Source organism: Asparagus officinalis, chromosome 1 (genome assembly GCF_001876935.1).
Source record: "Asparagus officinalis chromosome 1, Aspof.V1, whole genome shotgun sequence".
NCBI classification, from domain to species: Eukaryota; Viridiplantae; Streptophyta; class Magnoliopsida; order Asparagales; family Asparagaceae; genus Asparagus; species Asparagus officinalis.
Window position 1 is genome coordinate 117,726,501 of NC_033794.1, and position 19,775 is coordinate 117,746,275.

Sequence of the window (19,775 nt, forward strand, 5' to 3'; positions counted from 1 at the left end):
GTGCCCTGCATTTTATCATGTGAGAACAGATAAATTAGGCACACGACTATGACCAGCTCAAGGTATTCGGGTGCCCTGCATTTTATCATGTGAGAACAGATAAATTAGAACCTCGACTCAAGGTATTCGGGTGCCCTGCATTTTATCATGTGAGAACAGATAAATTAGAACCTCGAGCTAGGAAGGTTATATTTATAGGATTTAACCGTGATGTCAAGGGATACAAGCTAGGAGATCCAGTTGATAGGAAGATTATACTGAATAGGGACGTCGCGTTCGATGAGGTTTCTATCTTAAAGCTTTCTAATTCTCATCAGGTGGAAAGCGACCCGACAGAAGAGATATCACAGGTGGTGAAGATCGATGCAGTTCCACAGTGTCCATATGGTGCTGTATCCATTAGAGTGCCGACTGAGGTGACGTCAGGTAAGCATGGTGACGACGAGGAGGATACGGTTATCGTTGGGCAGGATCAGGGACCGACGGCTCAGGTTCAAGATTCTATTGCGGTTCGGAGACAGAGGAGAGACATATGAATGCCAACATGATATGACGACACAGTTGCGTATGCACTTCCGGTGGAAAGTATCGATGAGATGATGCCTACTACATTCAGAAAGACCGAGCAGAGTTCGAAGGCTGATTCGTGGTAGGTGGCTATGCAGGAGGAGATGAACTCTCTTCACAGGAATGATACATGAGAGCTTGTTGAGCTTCCAAATGGACGAAAGATAATTGGTTACAAGTGGGTATACACGAAGAAGGAGGACATTGAGGGTACTCCATTGAGGTACAAAGCTAGGTTGGTTGCGAAGGGCTATGCATAGGAGGAAGGTATTGACTATAATGAGGTTTTCTCTCCGGTGGTGAAGCACTCTTCGATTCGGATTTTGCTAGCTTTGGTGGCATAGTATGGATTGGAGTTAGATCAGTTGGATGTGAAGACGGTATTTCTTCATGGTGATCTTGATAAAAAAATATATATGACTCAGCCATTAAGATTCTGAGCTACGGGGAAGGAAAAATTAGTTTGCAGATTGAAGAAATCACTATACGATTTGAAGCAGTCTCCTCGACAGTGGTATAAGTGATTCGATGGTTTTATGATTGATCATTCGTACACTCGGAGCTAGTTTGATCCTTACGTATATTTTCACAAGTTAAAAGGAGGTGCATATATCTATTTGTTACTTTATGTCGATGACATGTTGGTTGCCTCTATTTCCAGATATGCTATAGATGAGTTGAAAGTTCAGCTTTCAAATGAGTTTGAGATGAAGGACTTGGGCGAGGCGAAGCGCATTTTAGGGATGGAGATCGGCAGAGACAAGAAGAAGGGTAGAATTTGTTTGACACAGGTGGCTTATTTGAAGAAGGTTCTACAGCAATTCCATATTAGCATGGATACGAAGCCAGTTGGTGTACCTTTGGGAGCCCATTTGAAGCTTTCAGCTGGCCTTTCACCGAAGTCAGTTGAAGACCGTGAGTTGATGTCGAAGACTCCATATGCGAGCGCGGTTGGGAGCTTGATGTACGCAATGGGTACGAGACCAGATTTGTCACAGGCGGTGAGCATGGTATCGAGATACATGCACGATCCAGGAGTGGGTCATTGGGACGCCGTGAAATGGATTTTGAGGTACATTCGAGGTACGCTCAATGTTGGTTTAGTTTATGAGCGGGACACTACAGGTGGACAGCTATGCATTGGCTATGTTGATTCGGATTATGCCGGGGATTTGGATAAGCGCCGGTCTACGACGGGGTATGTGTTCACTTTGACCCGTGCGCCGGTGTGTTGGAGATGCACCTTACAGTCGACGGTGGCTTTGTCTACGACGGAGGCAGAGTATATGACAGTTACGGAGGCTGTGAAGGAGGCTATTTGGCTTCGAGGACTTTTGGAGGAACTTGGTATATCGCAGAGGTCCGTCACTATTCATTGTGATAGCATGAGTGCTATCTATTTGGCGAAGAATCAGGTTTTTCATGCGAGGACGAAGCACATTGACGTTCGTTATCACTTCGTTCGGGATGTTCTTGAAGATGGCGGATGCTTATTGTCGCAGAGTGGTTTGGAGAAGATCTTTTGGGCTGAGACACTTACATATGCGATCCACTTCATTAATAGGCTGCCTTCATCTGCGATTAAGGGGAAAACCCTTATGGAAATATGGTCGTGAGAGCCAGCACATGACTATGACCAGCTCAAGGTATTCGGGTGCCCTGCATTTTATCATGTGAGAACAGATAAATTAGAACCTCGAGCTAGGAAGGTTATATTTATAGGATTTAACCGTGATGTCAAGGGATACAAGCTAGGAGATCCAGTTGATAGGAAGATTATACTGAATAGGGACGTCGCGTTCGATGAGGTTTCTATCTTAAAGCTTTCTAATTCTCATCAGGTGGAAAGCGACCCGACAGAAGAGATATCACAGGTGGTGAAGATCGATGCAGTTCCACAGTGTCCATATGGTGCTGTATCCATTAGAGTGCCGACTGAGGTGACGTCAGGTAAGCATGGTGACGACGAGGAGGATACGGTTATCGTTGGGCAGGATCAGGGACCGACGGCTCAGGTTCAAGATTCTATTGCGGTTCGGAGACAGAGGAGAGACATATGAATGCCAACATGATATGACGACACAGTTGCGTATGCACTTCCGGTGGAAAGTATCGATGAGATGATGCCTACTACATTCAGAAAGACCGAGCAGAGTTCGAAGGCTGATTCGTGGTAGGTGGCTATGCAGGAGGAGATGAACTCTCTTCACAGGAATGATACATGAGAGCTTGTTGAGCTTCCAAATGGACGAAAGATAATTGGTTACAAGTGGGTATACACGAAGAAGGAGGACATTGAGGGTACTCCATTGAGGTACAAAGCTAGGTTGGTTGCGAAGGGCTATGCATAGGAGGAAGGTATTGACTATAATGAGGTTTTCTCTCCGGTGGTGAAGCACTCTTCGATTCGGATTTTGCTAGCTTTGGTGGCATAGTATGGATTGGAGTTAGATCAGTTGGATGTGAAGACGGTATTTCTTCATGGTGATCTTGATAAAAAAATATATATGACTCAGCCATTAAGATTCTGAGCTACGGGGAAGGAAAAATTAGTTTGCAGATTGAAGAAATCACTATACGATTTGAAGCAGTCTCCTCGACAGTGGTATAAGTGATTCGATGGTTTTATGATTGATCATTCGTACACTCGGAGCTAGTTTGATCCTTACGTATATTTTCACAAGTTAAAAGGAGGTGCATATATCTATTTGTTACTTTATGTCGATGACATGTTGGTTGCCTCTATTTCCAGATATGCTATAGATGAGTTGAAGGCATAACTTTCAAAGGAGTTTGAGATAAAGGATTTGGATGAGACGAAGCGTATTTTAGGGATGGAGATCGGTAGGGACAAGAAGAATGACAGAATTTGTTTAACACAGGTGACTTATTTGAAGAAGGTTCTACAACGTTTTCATGTTAGTATGGATACGAAGCCAGTTAGTGTACCATTGGGAGCTCATTTGAAGCTTTCAGCTGATGTTTCACCGAAGATAGTTGAAGATCGAGAGTTGATGTTGAAGACCCCATATGCGAGCGCAGTTGGGAGCTTGATGTACGTGATGGTTGTACGAGACCAGATTTGTCACAGGCGGTGAGCATGGTTTCGAGATACATGCACGATCCAGGAGTGGGTCATTAGGACGCCGTGAGATAGATTTTGGGGTACATTCGAGGTAAGCTTAATGTTGGTTTGGTTTATGAGTGGGACACTACAGGTGGGCAGTTATGCATAATCTATGTTGATTCGGATTATACCGGGGATTTGGATAAGCGCCGGTCTACAACGGGGTATGTGTTTACTTTGACTCATGCGCCAGTGTGTTAGAAATACACCTTACAGTGGACGGTGACTTTGTCTACGACGGAAGCAGAGTATATGGCGATTACGGAGGCTATCAAGGAGGCTATTTGACTTCGAGGACTTTTGGAGGAACTTGGTATATCGCAGTGATCTGTCACTATTCATTGTGATAGCATGAGTGCTATCTATTTGGCGAAGAATCATGTTTTTCATACGAGGACGAAGCACATTAACGTTCATTATCACTTCGTTCGGGATGTTCTTGAAGATGACGATGTGAAGATTATGAAAGTCCACACGAAGGATAATCCGACGGATATGCTCACTAAGGTGGTTCCGAGCAACAAGTTTGATCATTATAGAAGCTTATTGCATATTCATGATTGTTAAGGCCGTTGACGGCCATTTGGATGAACTGCGAGCAACTTGAATCCTTGGGAGAGGGGGTACATATACAACCACATTGGTACAGCCGAATTTGATGAGATGATGCATTGGTGCTCATGTTGGTGTCGGCTCAGTTTTGGAAATACTTCGTCGAGGTGGATAATTATTGGATAGCAGTATTCCTAATCTATTTTGGTAATATGAGGTTATTAGGATTCCTAATCTATTTTGGTAACATGAGGTTATTAGGATTTTTAATCTGTTTTGGTAACATGTTATTAGAATTCCTAATTTATTTTGTTTTTTGTTTTAGAATTCCTAGTCTGTTTTGGTTTTAGGTTTTCTATATATATGGAGATTAGAATCAATAATAAAAAAGAGGAGCGTTGTAATAAGAGATTAGAAAGACTTTTGAGCATTATGAGAGGAGATATTGTTAGCAAGTTGAGAGCTTTGGTTGAGGGTTAGTTTGTGAGTTTTGTGAGTTTGTAACCCTTTGTACTCTCCTTGATTTAGTAAAATCTCTCATTCCTCTCCCTATGGACGTAGGCAAATTACCGAACTATGTAAAATTGGTTGCCTCACAGGTTGTGTGATTTGTAATAGCTTATTTAGGTTCCATCGACAGGTCAGTCCTAGAACTGATGAGAAGAAGAGCTGATATCCCACTTTGTTGAGATATTTTTCTTTTTGGTTCTTGTTTTTTTTATGAAATAAGAATTTCTATTGCGACTTGACTCTCTTGTTGTGCTGCCGAAATGCTGTTGAAATTTTCGCTACGCGCAACAATTGGTATCAGAGCACTACAAGCAAGAGAGAGAGAGATGAAGAGGCTTGAGAGTTCTCTCTGTTTGGAACTCTCCATTCTCTGTCGGAGTTCGGAAGGGAAGCTGAAGTTGGGTTCGTTATGCAAAAGTCAGCTGGTGACGAGATGGTTGTGTATAAAGAGAACTTGGATGCTCAAGTCGAAGAAGAAGAAGATGTTAAAGCTGAGAGAGAGCCTGTTTGGGTCGACGAAGAGGAGAAGGCAGAGATCAATATATTTAAGGTTAGAAGGCTGAGGAAACTGAGAAAGGAAGCTGAAGAGGAACTGATCTCGGGGGAAGGACTATGTTGAGAGGCTACGAGCTCAGCATGCCAAATTGAACCCCGGAACTGAATGGGCACAAATTGATCGAAAAGCCAACAATGTTGTTGATTCTGATAGTGAAAGTGGTGTCACTGTTGGCGATGATGTCCTTCGTTACAATGATGAGCTTGTGGTGAAGAGTGATGTAAAGCTGCTCCCTGCTTTATTGGAGTACTCGAGGTTGATGGATGCTAATGGTGAGGAGCCCTCAAATGGTCCTATTAACTCTATCCATTTTCATAGGAACGGGCAATTGCTACTCACTGCTGGGTTAGACAAAAATTTGAGGTTCTTTCAAGTCGATGGAAAACGAAACACCAAAGTCCAGAGTATGTTCATTGAGGACTGCCCGATACACAAAGCTTCATTCTTGCCCAGATGGTTCTCAGGTGATTTATCTGGGCGAAGAAAGTTTTTCTATACTTCTGATTTGGTTAAGTCAGCGGTTGATAAGATTGGTCCCTTACGGGTAGAGAGGAGAAGAGTTCATAAGTGTTTGAGGTTTCTCCTGATTCAAAAACTATTGCATTCATCGGGAATGAAGGGTATATCCTTTTGGTTTCTTCTAGAACCAAGGAGCTTATATGGACGTTGAAAATGAATGGAACTGCTCGGTCTTTGGCTTTTGTTGATGGTGGCCAGCAGCTAATGAGCAGTGGTGGAGATGGGTAAGTTTATAGTTGGGATCTTAGAACGAGGAGGTGCATTCATAAGGCAGTTGATGAAGGATGCATCACTGGTTCAGCTTTATGTGCTTCCCCGGACAGCACTTTTTTCGCTGCTGGCTCGAACAGTGGAATCGTGAATATCTACAAAAGAGAAGAGTTTCTTGGGGGTAAGAGAAAACCGTTGAAGACAATTGAGAATCTAACGACAACAGTCAATTTTATGTAATTTAACCACGATGCTCAAATATTAGCTATATGTTCAAACATGAAGAAGAACAGTTTGAAGCTGGTTCATATTCCATCGTTCAGTGTCTTTTCCAACTGGCCTGCTCCGAGATTTAGCTTGCAGTATCCTCGGTGTTTGGATTTCAGTCCGGGTGGTGGTTTTATGGCCTTTGGCAATGCTGTTGGCAAGGTTTTGCTTCACAAGTTGCATCATTACCAGAAGGCGTGAAGCATAGGGAAATATGGTGATAAACTTGTACTGTCACTTTTGGTGCGCATGTTATTTTTACTGTACTAGTTTGTATTTGCTTAAAATTTAGATGTTGAGAGCTGTTCATGGGTATTGAGTTTTATCACCTACTAGTTAGTGTGACCCAGTAATATTTCTGTTTACATTTTTTTTCCGAGAGAGGTAGCACATCTGTGGTAACTATTGGGTTAAAGCTGAGTTTTGATGTTTATGCTGGATCATCAGCGATTTTCTTGAGTATATTAATGCAACACTTCACCATATTTATTTTTAAAGTTCCTTTATAAATTAATTTCTAGCAGTATGTTGCTTCTTTTTGGTATTGTTTTTTGTTATTAGTCATCGAATATTTTGACGTGAAACACTGTTATGCAATTAGAAACCAGCTTGAGATGTTTTATCGATGAGATGATTTCAAGGTTTCGCACTTTATGAGGTTGTTTCCCTGATTAGTGAGCTTGAATATTCATTGAATGCACCAGTTAGGAGTGATAAGAAGATTATATTATTGGAGAAAGGAGGACTAGAGGTAGGCGTAAGATGAGTTTGTTAGAAGTTTTTAAGAATGATATGTTAATGATTAACTTAGTGGAGGAGATGACTCTCAACAGAACTGAGAGGAGTAGGATTCGTGTAGCCCACCCCAAAAATGTGGGGTAGAGAATTTGTTGTTGCAACTATTATCGTGTTGAATTTATTCTTTTGGTAAAGATTAGGATTTGATGGTGGAATGCTGATTAATGAAGAAAATTTTATTGTTTTACTGCTTGATTTCCGATTTCATGATCAGTGTCTCATGTAGCTTTAATAGTGAGTGGACATGATTATTCAAATTTACTTTGAATTGTGTAATAGAAAGTCAATTGTTAGCTTAAGAAGCTTATTGGGACGATGTTGTTGGTTGGGAGTGGAAGCTATCTGTAAATTGAGACAATTGAGAGCAACTCTAGTAGGTAATATACAATTTTAAGTTTTTACCATATATTAGATTTTCTTTATTCAGGATTTGAGAGACTATCAAGTGTAGAATTGAAATTTTGGTGATATGTGATAAGTGTTTGGGGTCCCATGAACATATGTATCAGAAAACATCCTTGCTTTTGTCAGACATGCATGATGCATCTAAAAAATGGTATAGGAACTGAGCAGTATGAGTTGTATAAAGAGCTATAGTAGCATATGTAGTGTAAAAAAACATGATTAGATGATCTACAAATAGTTAATGAATTAAATCTCCAGGGCATGTCACAAAGGAGTTGAATGGAGATAAGGTTGGTAGTGACTTGAGTAACTCACTCTGAGACTTCAATTGGCCAAATGCAATATTAAGGCCAGCCTATATTAACTAGAGTAATTTCCATCACATTCCTTAAGGCTATGTTTGGTTTGAGAGAAAGAGAAAGAAAAGGAAATGGAAAAGAAAGTAAAAGAAAAGGAAAAGAAAAAGAAAAAGAAAAGAAAATGACATTCTTTTTGTTGTTTGGTTAGAAAGAATATTGTAATGAAAGCTAGAAGAAAGTTCATAAGAAAGTTATTTTCTCTTGTTTGGTTATTTTTCTAAGAAAAAGATGAAGGAAATTATCACAACATAATTTTAGTTCATACTTTTCGGATTTAGATTTAGATTTTAAACAATTTACAAAAAAATAATTAAATTAAATTGTGATTCTATTCTAACATATTTTTAAAAAATTTACAAGTTACCGAACATGTTTGCACAATCTTAACTCAAGAAAATTGAGTCAAATTTATGATGAATCTAATTTTGCATATAATCTTACATGGTTTTGGACTTGCAAGTTATTCAAAATGTTGTAGTTCAAACATATCATTCAAAATCAGTATCATTCATATCATGGGAAGTAACAAGTTAATAAACACGTATTTAGAAAAAATGGGCAATTTCCTAATACAAAACGTGAGTGGCCATCAACATCAAATTTGTAAATATTAACAAGCAAAAGCACAACCATAACTCCACTAATTAGAGAATAACATTTCTCACACATAATATTTGCAGAAAGAAAGGTCAATGAAAGAACCAAAGCAAATTTAAAGTAAGTGTCATGATATTCCTAATATAAAGTAAAATCCATTTCTATTCACAAAGTCTATTACAATCAATTTCATATAGAAAATCTTAATCAACGAAATCTATTACAATCAATTTCATATAGAAAATCTTAACCAAAGAAAGAAAGATAAATCTGCCAAAGTCCTTGATTTTTGACTTTAGTGAGCCTATTAAAACATCAATCTCACATCCTTCATCCCCTGAAATTAATTCAAAAAAATTCAAATAAGTACAATATAAACATTAAAAACCTATAAAATGAAATCTCAACATTCTTTTAGAAGAAAAAAGAAACCACCAGTCATCGTGTCATAGTTCCTTTCTCAAAACTAATCAACAGAACCTTAAAACATGATAAGAAAGATACTTCAACTACTTTTTCTCAAGAACTAAATGGAAACAACTACAAGAGTTATGAAAGCAAAAAAAAATGAAAAAACAAGGGTGAGCCGAAGAAATTCAATTGCGGAATCAATTTTAAAAAGGTGAGCCCAATTAACTTGATTTAGTCAAGATGGATATATGAACAATTAGGAGAAACATGAACTATAACACGTTGCATGCAAACGCAGTGTGAAACATAAGAGAAATGAAGTTGAGACTACCACTCCAGTCATTCATCAGAACAAGTCCAAAAATATGGTCAGCTGCTTGATTAATATCCACAGGTTTGCCTAATTCATTTCCGCGACCAACTATAGCAGCCTGGAAGCAATATGGAGACCAATTAAAAAGATGACCACTGAAATACAGTGAAATGATGGTCTCTCAGCAGGCAGCAAAACTTTATAACTGAGATACAATAAAACAAGTTAAAGGCTTCACTGGAACAATGGGGTATTTAAACTCGAAACAGAGGGGGAGGTGTCCTTAAACCTAAGTCTAAAAACATCAATCTATAAGGAATATTTAAGAAGAATAAAATTCTAACTACTCAGTAAAGACTAACCATCTCAAGCTCAAAATCCAACTTATGTGTAGGTCCGAAATATGGTGGAGAGTTTCCTCTGGGGTGACCTTGACCTCTGGAAAGAAAAAAGAAGAGGGGCCTGTGTTAATCAAAAGTAATAACATACAGAACTCATCTCAGCAAGGATTCTTGAGAATAAAAGCTAGAAAGTATACTATTTGCATTGAATCTATTGATAGGGAAGCTAACTAAATAAAACAGGCTTCAGCTTTCATCACAATTGTGGTGTTTTGCGCAGTTGAAGAGAATTTAACATGGTACCAAAGTCCCACAGATTTAAATACAACTGGAAACACATTCCAAAACCATTTTTGAGGCAACCTAGTGGAATATCACGCAACATCAGAGCTTGGGTGAAGGATAAGGGAATTGAGGAATTGCCAAACTGTACTTGGATATCCAGAAAAGTTCATTCATTGTCTCTTCTGAGATTGATTAACATGCAATTAAGCCCTGTTGATCAAAAATTTAAGATGATACATTGAAAGATGTATGTCATCCCTGAAACTGAGGAATTGCTAAACTAACCTCGAGGAAGATAGTACCACACTACTTTTAAAATTCAGTGGTCACGGTCTCTCTTGAGAGAGCAATGTGATACTCCAAATATCAAAGTATGTTCTCCCTATACCCTCGTTATGATGTTCTCTGCTGTGTTGCAGAGAACCGTTCGCTCATCTTCTTTTGTCTACAAATTTAAACACTTTCTATAGTAAGCACATCACAAAATAAACCCTAAGGTTCATAGTCAAAGGTAAAGAAGGGATGCAATCTCATTGAACTATAACATTTATATTTTCTAACAATGTTACTACAAATTCTTAATCTCGCATTGAAATAAGAATTAAAAGTCTCACTCGGTAACTTGGAGAGAGAGACAATACTATAACCAGATTTAGAAATCATAGTCAGTCTTCCTTTTAGTTTTTAGACATATCACATACATATTAAGTTTGCATCTTTTTAATGCTGGCACACGGATGATTAAAGAAAATTTAAACAGAAACATAGAGTTGATTACCAAATTTTAAAAAGAAAGATTTACTTTGATTTCACTCTTACACTAACATTATAGCTTTATATATGCACACAGATTTTGTATAGGATTAAACAAACATAGGTTAATCTTGAAAAGAGTGAACTCTTACAATTAAATAAAGTTAGAATCTACATACGCACAAATTTACAGGAACATTGTGATAGCGTGTCTAAACTAAATCTTGAAAAGAGGGAACTCTTACAATTAAATAAAGTTGGAATCTACATACACACAACTTTATATGAACATTGTGATAGCGTGTCTAAACTCTCCAAGAACTTCAAAACTAACACACAAAAAAGTACTGATATTTAGTTTGAACATTACGAAGGAATGGAATTTATACATTTGTAGTGATGTCCCAAATACCATAACCCTGTAGTTTTGTTAAATTACCATATTCATCAAGACTCCGAAGAACTAGATTTATTAGTTTGTACACAACAATTCCTTGATAAATCACCAAAATGATAAAACTAACTCTACCACTGATACTGGGAATTAATCAACAACTTACTGAATTCACTACAATTACCCTAATGATCCCATAGAATTCTGTGACTCACGAACAGTACTATGTTTACAAACATTAAATATCAAAGAAATTACCTTTCAATAAAACAAATCAAAAGGAGTAAAAATAATCCTATAGAATTCCTTTTTCAAGAGCTTACATATAAAAATTGTTCCTTCTCCAGTTTGAGAGAAGAAAATATTACACTTAAAAGTCGCTCAATTTACGAACAAAAAAATAATCCTATAAACTTTGCTAGAATCCTCTGAACAACAAAAAACAATCTCTAGCCATGAATCACAAACAACATTCCCTAAAATTTTATAATAAAAAAAACTGAGCAAAGAAATTATACCTTCCAAAAACCATAGCAGCGGTCTTAACATAAGTCGCGACCATTTCCTCGGACGTCGACGCATTCTCAGGATCCTTTGGGAAATCCATAGTAATCAGCTAGTGATTATAATCGCAACTCTCGAACAAGATATCATCAGGCCCAATCTCCGGCTCCTTGCTATCAAATCGTCGGTCCATCAATGCCGGCGACGACCGAAACGATTGGGATCAGATCAGGGAGTGAGGCCTCAGGGTAGGGTGAGGGCTAGGGTTTTGGGGGGAAAGGGTAGAGTTTCGGGGAGAAAAGACGAGGGGAGGAGGAGATCGACGAGAAATGGAGAAGGAGAGGGTGAGAGCTTGTTGGAGGCAGAGAGAGAGAGCACCATGGAGGATTAGGGTTTTGGGGGGAGAGGATGGAGTCGCCTAGATCGGGGATGGAGTCGGGAATTTTGAAGGAGGCATCGAAGGAAATTTTCTCTCACTCTCCCTCATTTTCACTCCCATCAAGTCGGGAAAGGGGAAAAGAATGGGGTTTATACATGTCTTTCTATAGTGATTTTAACATTCATTTTCTTTTTCAATTTATTCTAAACCAAACACGGGAAAATTGTTTTCTACTGTACTTTCTTTTTCTTTCCTCTATTTTCCTTCAAACCAAACATAACCTAAAAAACAGTTCTTATCCTCCTATTGCAGGACAACATAAATACTTTATACAGTATTATTAGATTCATCAACCTTCTTTCCAACTTAGTTTCTTTCAGTCTGTCTCCTGGTATCATCTAAATTGGGGCGAACAAACCGACATCTTTGTTTATTAGGCCTAGATCCAGCAGGAAGGAAAGAGAGATCAAGAATTATTTTCCCATTTCTTATGTACGTGTTACTGAAAATCTGAGTGAGTAAAATATTAGAAGTAAATGACATAGCTATTGAGAAAATATAGCTTTTAGTGGCTCTCATGATGGTGTAATCTCTCAAAAACTAATCCGATTAGTCCTATTTCACCTAATGATGGCTGCCCTATTCTCTCATATGTCAAAACCTTACGAAGCAAGTTTTAGTAGGATAAATAATAAGACAGAATAAGACAAACGCGAATCAGCCGCTCCAGGGGGTTACCCAAGGAAGGGAATCATGGCAAACATAGCACTGAATCCAGTGAAAGATGATTCTCTCCCTCTTAAGGTTCAGTGTGATTGGGTACCATTATTTCCTTGCATGAAAGATGCTAAACAGCACATAGATCTTATAAGTATGAGAAAAAGGAGAATACAAGAGAAACTCACCTTTTTTTATGGTGTCAGGGTCAACTAGGGGTGCTGGAGCCTTTGTCAAAGGTAAATCCTTGATGGTGGACAAGAAGAACTCTTTCCATGGTGCCAGCAGCCATATACCTTTTCCTTCCTTACCTTTTCTGCCAGTCCTACCAAGTCGATGTATATATTGTTCTCTGTCCGAAGGCACACCAACCTGTGATACAAATAAACAAGTATCCAAAAGGTAACCCACAGGATGATTAAATTTCTATGGCCACAAAAAAAGCGTCTCTAATGAAACTAATACAAATTCAGAGAAATTGATTGCTTAGCTGACACAAGAATACTTCTAATTTTTCACCTACACGGCTCCTGTCAATCATACTGATCCATCCAAAGGCTTTTAGTAATGGAACTTAAATATTAAATTCCATTAAAACTAAAGTACTATCTTAACATCATTACTAGAAAATACTATCATCTGCATCCAATGGTTCCAAACTGAACTAATCCAAACATCTCCACCTGAGATGAACCAATGGCCATATCCAGACTACATCCATCAGCTGTACTCGAATCAATCAACCTATCATCTGTATCCAAATCAACACGATTCCAAATCTGTGTCACTTCAGCTGGAATCCCAAATGATGCAGTATGATCTGGAGTTTCCTCCCAATGTGGAGTAGCATCACTCTCCACCCGCTGCGATGTCCTAAAGATCTGATCATCACTCTCCACCTGCTGAGAGTCAAACGTGACATACCTGCTCAGAACAAAGTCAGAAGCCAACACCTGATAATCAAACACGCCTCTGAATCCCAAATATGCTATCGGATCAAATCTCACATCCACTATGTGACCGAGTGCTGGGTAGCCAAACATCCGACGCAACCCAAAATCTGAAGCAGCTCCACCAGATCCCATAACTCCTAATGCAGCAGTCGGCGACCTATGCATAAGATGACCCAAATATGTCGAAGCCCGCACACCAATGCCAATGCTCGACATCAAACGGTCTTCTTGCTCATACCAATGTTCTCAAAGAACTTTAATCTGCAGGTCAAAGCACACCTCAACAAACCATGCACGGCATAACCAATCAAATAACCTAGTCTCAACAAATACCATAGTCTAGCCAAATACAAGCGGTTCTCTACACTCTTTGTCAAATACAAGCGGTTCTCTACACTCTTCATTGATCACATTATATTTTAAATTTTGAGTCAAACAAGATCTAATTATACCACACACTGTTCTTTTTCCAAACCTTCTCCTCAATGTCGTCCGGTTTCATGTCCAACTCCAAAGTATCTTCCAAATTTTGCGCATTGAACACATCCAAGACTTCACATCTCTAAAAACCAAAATTGTTTGTGCCATTAAACTTCTTCACATCTATCTTCATAGAGTGGATAATCAAATTTTGGACGATCTTCAAGCCGGAAGTACCCTCCACAACTCCTTCTTTCCCGACCATCTTTCTCAAAGAACAAAAACAAATACGGAACAAATGAAGAATAGATCCAAAACTAAAAATAATAGAGTCTTTACCAAAAAGATCCCACCTTTCTCATCAAACAAAGCCTTAGCCGAACTTCCAAACTGATCTACTCCTCCAACCAAGACAAAACCCTAGATCTGAAATCTGGAGCTCTGATACCAATTGTTGTGCGCGGCGCGAAAGCGGTCGAATCACACAATCCAAACAAGAGAGATCACAACCAAATAAACAAGCATAATCACCAATTAACACAAGAGATTTACGTGGTTCGGCAAGTTGCCTGCGTCCACGGGGCAAGAAAGGGATGGGGTTTTTACTAATAGAGAAAGAGTACAAACTGAGATTACAAATCATTCGAAGTAACAAACTAATCTCACCAACAAGCTCTTAATCTCTCCAAACAAAACCCTAAACAAATAGCTCAGAAAATACCTCTTTTCTGTGCTCTAAATATCCCTAATTTTTCTTCTCCACCAATTTTCTCTTCCAATTGTTCCATATATATAGAAATCCTAAAATCATAAACATACTAGGAATTCTAAACCAAAACCAAATCAAATTAGGAATCCTAATAACCTATTATCAAAATAGATTAGGAATCCTAATAACCTCATGTTACCAAAATAGACTAGGAATCCTAATAACCTCATGTTACCAAAATAGATTAGGAATTCCCTATCCAACATTAACAACAATAGACACATAGCATAATGGGAAACTGGACATAGAAATAACAAATATTGTAAACTGGTCAGCATTAAAGCACCTGTATAACAAGGCTAACATCCGGGTAATCAACTCCTCGAGCAGATACATCAGAACTCACAAGAATTAGACCTTTGGACTCCTTGAACTCTTTGGACACCCTGGTTCTGTAACTTTGAGGCTTTCTAGAATGTATTTCTCTTACATTCAATCTCAGCTCTGACAAAAAGTCAGCTACAAGTTGAAGTAAGAGGGCAGTTCTGATGGCGTAAGTTTAGTGGGTGATCTATGCTTTGCTAACTTGCACCACTGCCGAGTTTTCATGGTGAGGAAGAAGAAGAACAGTGGGAAGAAGATCTTCAGCATTGGTCTTCGTGCATCAAATTCCAGTTTGCTCTCTCTCCTGCGGAGCTCTCTGATACTAGATCTGATGAGAATGATGAAGAGTTCTTTTCTAGTATAATGGGTTCCACTGGTCCAAAAGGTGAAAAGAAGAAGAAGACTATGGTGGAAATCTTTGAATCTTGTGGATCTCAGAGTGAAGCTCAAAAGAATGGAGTTCAGGTGCGAAATCTAGGGAGCGTTTGGCAACCGTGGCGTTTTTGCCGTTTCTGTTTTTTTTCCAACAAAAACAAAGAAACGTGTTTGGCAACCGGGGCGTTTTTTTGACTTATCCCTTTACAAAATCTAAAAATTAAACACTTTTCTCAAAACACCAAAAAGATATTTTAAGATTCCATTTTTTTATCTAAGCCGCCGACAGAGCACATGTTACTCTTTTCTCGAATGCTTTTGTAAAGCTGGAGATAACAGAAACTTATATGGTCATGACCATACCTCATCTGGAACTGTAGCAGAGAAAAGGAGTGTTTGACGCTGTTTTGGAACAGCAGCAACAACTTTTTCAATATCTTTCCGGAATCCCATATCTAATAAACGATCAGCTTCATCAAGAACAAGGACTTTCACACCCATTAGCCGAGTTGCAAATCCTGGTGTGTTCTCGATATGATCTCTAAGCCTTCCAGGCGTGGCAACAAGAATCTGTCGATCTAGACGTTAGCATAAAGCTTACAAAAAATAATAATAATCCAGCTTTTCTAAAATCAAGTAAAGCTTTTAACCTGGCAAGGGTTAGCTTGCATGCGCTTTTGTTCCAATGCCAGTCTTGTGCCACCTATAACAACTTGTACACCGATAGAGGGATGAAACTTCAAAAGGGTGTTTGCCTCTGCACCAGCTTGATCTGCAAGTTCACGAGTTGGGCAAATAACAAGCACATTGATTGAAGGCCTCTTTTGATCACGGTTAATGGGCGGTAATTTTGAGACGATCTCTATTGCCGGGAGCTGAAATCCAACAATTTTTGTAAATAGGAGCACACCAAGCCAGATTTTTTTGCTTAAAAAGTGGGTAAACATGAACTGCAAATTTCAATCGCAGTATCCAGTACAAGAGATGGACTTACCAAAAATGCTACGGTTTTCCCCGTTCCTGTCCTTGCTTTTGCAAGAACATCTTTACCTGCAAACACAAAGCTATAGTATAAACATTGAATCATCCAGGAATCTTGACTATGATATACACCCTACATTCCAAAGTTCCATTTTACAGACAAAATTGCATCTGTGATATTTAAATTAGTAAAACCTGTATGTTGCAGCAATTCCAAATCGTCTGCAATTAGGATTTGTGATTTATCATGATAAAAGGGAATTTATGCATCTATGAAATGCATAACGATGAATGCGAAATACAGAAAACGAGAGAATTTTGTGAATCTTACAGATCAACCAATCTTGTTAACTTTGTGAGCTCCAAAGGAATATCCCCTGTCAGATTTATCCCAGACAAACTACTGCCTAAATAAAATTGATGTTAGTGCATATAAAACAATAGAATTATTTCCAGGACAAATTGGCAAAAGGATAACCAAATAAACCATAAAGGGAGGCACTGTTCAATTTTTTCGTACATTGAAATTACTCTTGGTTGTGGATCAGAATTACATTGTACCCAAGACCAAGAAGCCGGATCACCCCCTTCCTGTGCCCAATCTGCTTGTGGATAATTGGAAGCAAAACTACCCAACGATGAATCATTTGTCTTCTTGAACTCAAAAGAAAAGACAATGGAATCTGAAGTTGGGCATCTTTACTGAGGCGATGGACGACGAAGATCGACGAAGATGACGAAGATCGAGGCGCTAGGGTTAGCGGTTACGAAGACGACGAAGATCGACGAAGATCTTCACTTAGGCCCTTGAGGTTTCGAAGACGACGAAGATTCCACGAAGATCTGACGATCTGGTGAGGCGATGGAGGCGCAAGGGTTAGCGGTTAAGAATGGAGTGGAGGAAGATGGAATGGGCTGGCTGTTGGGAGGCTAGGGTTTAGAACTTACAAGTTATATACATACGGGTTTGGGTTAGCGGTTACGGGTTTGGAAATGGAACTTTGGGACCCGAATCATTATTACATTTGCGGATATCCGTATCCGCAACTCTAATATCCGTTTCCGAATCCGTATCCGAAAAAAAAATCCGAAACCATATCCGTATCCGTTACCGTATCCGCCCGGTTTCAAAATTAGCTTACCATATCCGCATCCGTTCGGATACGGATGCGGATCGGTTCGGATATATCCGAACCGTTTGGCACCCTTAGTTATATCCCATTATGGAGAGATTTTAGGAGGGATTACACCCCTTAAACCCTTGAACAGTTCCAAAACTGTTTCCCATGATTTGAGGACGGTTACACCCCACTTAGGAGTGATTTAAGGGACGGTTACACCCCCTTAATCCCCTATAAAAAAGAGTAAGCTCAACTGAGTTCGGATCTTCCTTTCGGCTGGGTTTTTGGATCTTAGACTCGGCAGCAAAGATGAGATCGTAGGCTGGTCTTTTGGGGGGCTGGCAGATTGCTCTCGGATTGATCTCTTTTGGCCTTGGAGCTTGGCAGAAAAGAAGAGATCCTCGCTAGCTTTTTGGGGAAATTGCTGGAGCTTTGGAGATCGACAACAGGAGCTTTCTTCATCCTTAGCTTATAAACCGATTTCGGTTAAATCAACTCTTTCATAGAGTTTCAAACTCGTTCAGAGTTATCAACTCGTCCAGAGTTCTAAAACTTACTTTGCAAGTTCTCCACAACGTTAAATCGTGAGGAGAAGACCACATTCCAGTGAAACAAGACGTTCGGATGGTCAACGAGAAGCAAACTCGACGCGAGCATTCGAGGGAGGCATCTCATCGCCACCGTGAAGAACCCAGACTTAAACAAAGGGGAGAATTCAGATCAATTCTCTTATCTTTTGTAATCGGAAATTTAAATTGTAATTGAGATTGAGAGAATACAAATCAAATACATTTCTTTTAATTTTTCTTTTTACTACAAATTTTCCACCAAACATCTACAAAATTCCCGCTAACTCCAGTCACGCTGGCGGCCACGTTGGAGTCACGTGAGCCATCACGTGAGAAAAATGGCTAAAAAATTAGATTCAGCCAAACTTAAGGCCTATTTATCGTCGGAGTTCAGATAATATACCTATGTGGTACCGGAAAAATTTATATGCCAACCTATCACTATAGATAAATAAAATATACTAATTTGGTCATTTTGCCTTCTTAAAGCTTATGAAATTCATCCACAATGAGCTACAAAAGTCTTGACAACCTATATTGCTCTACCAAAAGTATAGTTATATATAGCAATCCACACTAATCACTAGTTAGATTTTTTTTGATACAATTTGATATGTTAGTTGTTGATACCATATATACTTAACAAGTAATATCTAGAGTTAACAATTTTCGATGAAAGTTAACAGGAAAAGCCAAAAGTTAACATGTTTAAGTGAAACTTAAAAGCTACCTGGGATAGCTAACAGGAAACAGAAATAGCCAACATATAGTAAACATGTACTTTATATTGATTAGTCTTACATTCTTACATCTGATATAGTTTGAATACGTAATTTTATTGGTCTTACATTCTTCAAGCTCACAAAATTCTTCCACAATGAGCTACAAAAGTCTTAACAACCTATATTGCTCTACCAAAAATATAGTTCTACATAGCAATCCACAATAATCAGTTTGGGTTTAATCTTTACAAATTCATAATTAAACATTTTCGCCATAGAATCGTTTTGCAAAGCTAATCTTAATTCATTTACACTTTCAAATTGTTGACCCTTTTTAATTAATGTTGTGTGTCACCACTATTGAGGAATGATGAAAGTGTTATTGAGAATGTCATCTCATGTCATTACATTCTCACCAGACTAACAATCATTTGAGATCCTCTCTGAATTAGAAGTAGTTCCTGGAGCAATATCATTATATTCTGAATTCAAAGAAGTATCACTACTGCACAAATTAAGAAACTGGTCAGATTTTAAAATAAACTATAAAACTAACTTGTGATCTTGAAAATTTAAGGTTCGTGTGAAAGTTAACAGGTAACGGTGACAGTTAATAGACGACGGGAATAGTTAACAGGTTCATGTGAGAGTTAACAGATAGCTGTGATAGTTAACAGATCGATTGGAAAAATTAATAAGTTCAGGTAAAAGTTAAGAGATAGCTATGATAGTTCACAGACGATCGGAATAGTTAACATGTAACTATTAAAGTTAGCATTTAAGATGGGTCTGTAGTATGAAATTTGAAATCACAAAACTTATATTACGCAAACCCTAATTTTAATAACGGGCTAATAATTGCTTATATTTTAGTTAGAACTTTCTATTTTTTTTAAGAAGTAAAATCCTCTACATCAACAATAGCTTGCATATGAATCTGCATACAACCAATATTTTAATTATGGTCTAACATACAC

At 38.5% G+C, this 19,775-nt stretch overlaps 1 protein-coding gene and 1 pseudogene across 1 annotated transcript; one reads left to right on the forward strand and one right to left on the reverse strand.

Moving 5' to 3' along the window:
- LOC109844083 lies at positions 5,083-6,751 on the forward strand (annotated as a pseudogene).
- On the reverse strand, positions 8,566-16,749 carry LOC109840184 (DEAD-box ATP-dependent RNA helicase 31-like). Its single transcript, XM_020408730.1, has 7 exons — positions 16,400-16,749; positions 16,056-16,280; positions 15,769-15,975; positions 15,614-15,618; positions 14,993-15,191; positions 12,753-12,936; positions 8,566-8,804 (listed from the first exon to the last, which is right to left on the reverse strand). The coding sequence occupies exons 1-7, from the start codon at positions 16,490-16,492 to the stop codon at positions 8,671-8,673; spliced, it is 1,047 nt and encodes a 348-aa protein (XP_020264319.1). The 5' UTR covers positions 16,493-16,749; the 3' UTR covers positions 8,566-8,670.

Bases quoted from the DNA above. Each gene is read 5' to 3' on its own strand.
- LOC109840184 (XM_020408730.1), bottom strand. From the start codon at position 16,492: ATGATTCAATGTTTATACTATAGCTTTGTGTTTGCAGGTAAAGATGTT. The intron at 12,937-14,992 runs GTGCTTTAATGC...TTTGTATCACAG, and splicing joins ATGTTAGCCTTGTTATACAG to GTTGGTGTGCCTTCGGACAG. The intron at 8,805-12,752 runs GTGAGTTTCTCT...AATTAATTTCAG, and splicing joins CCCTGACACCATAAAAAAAG to GGGATGAAGGATGTGAGATT.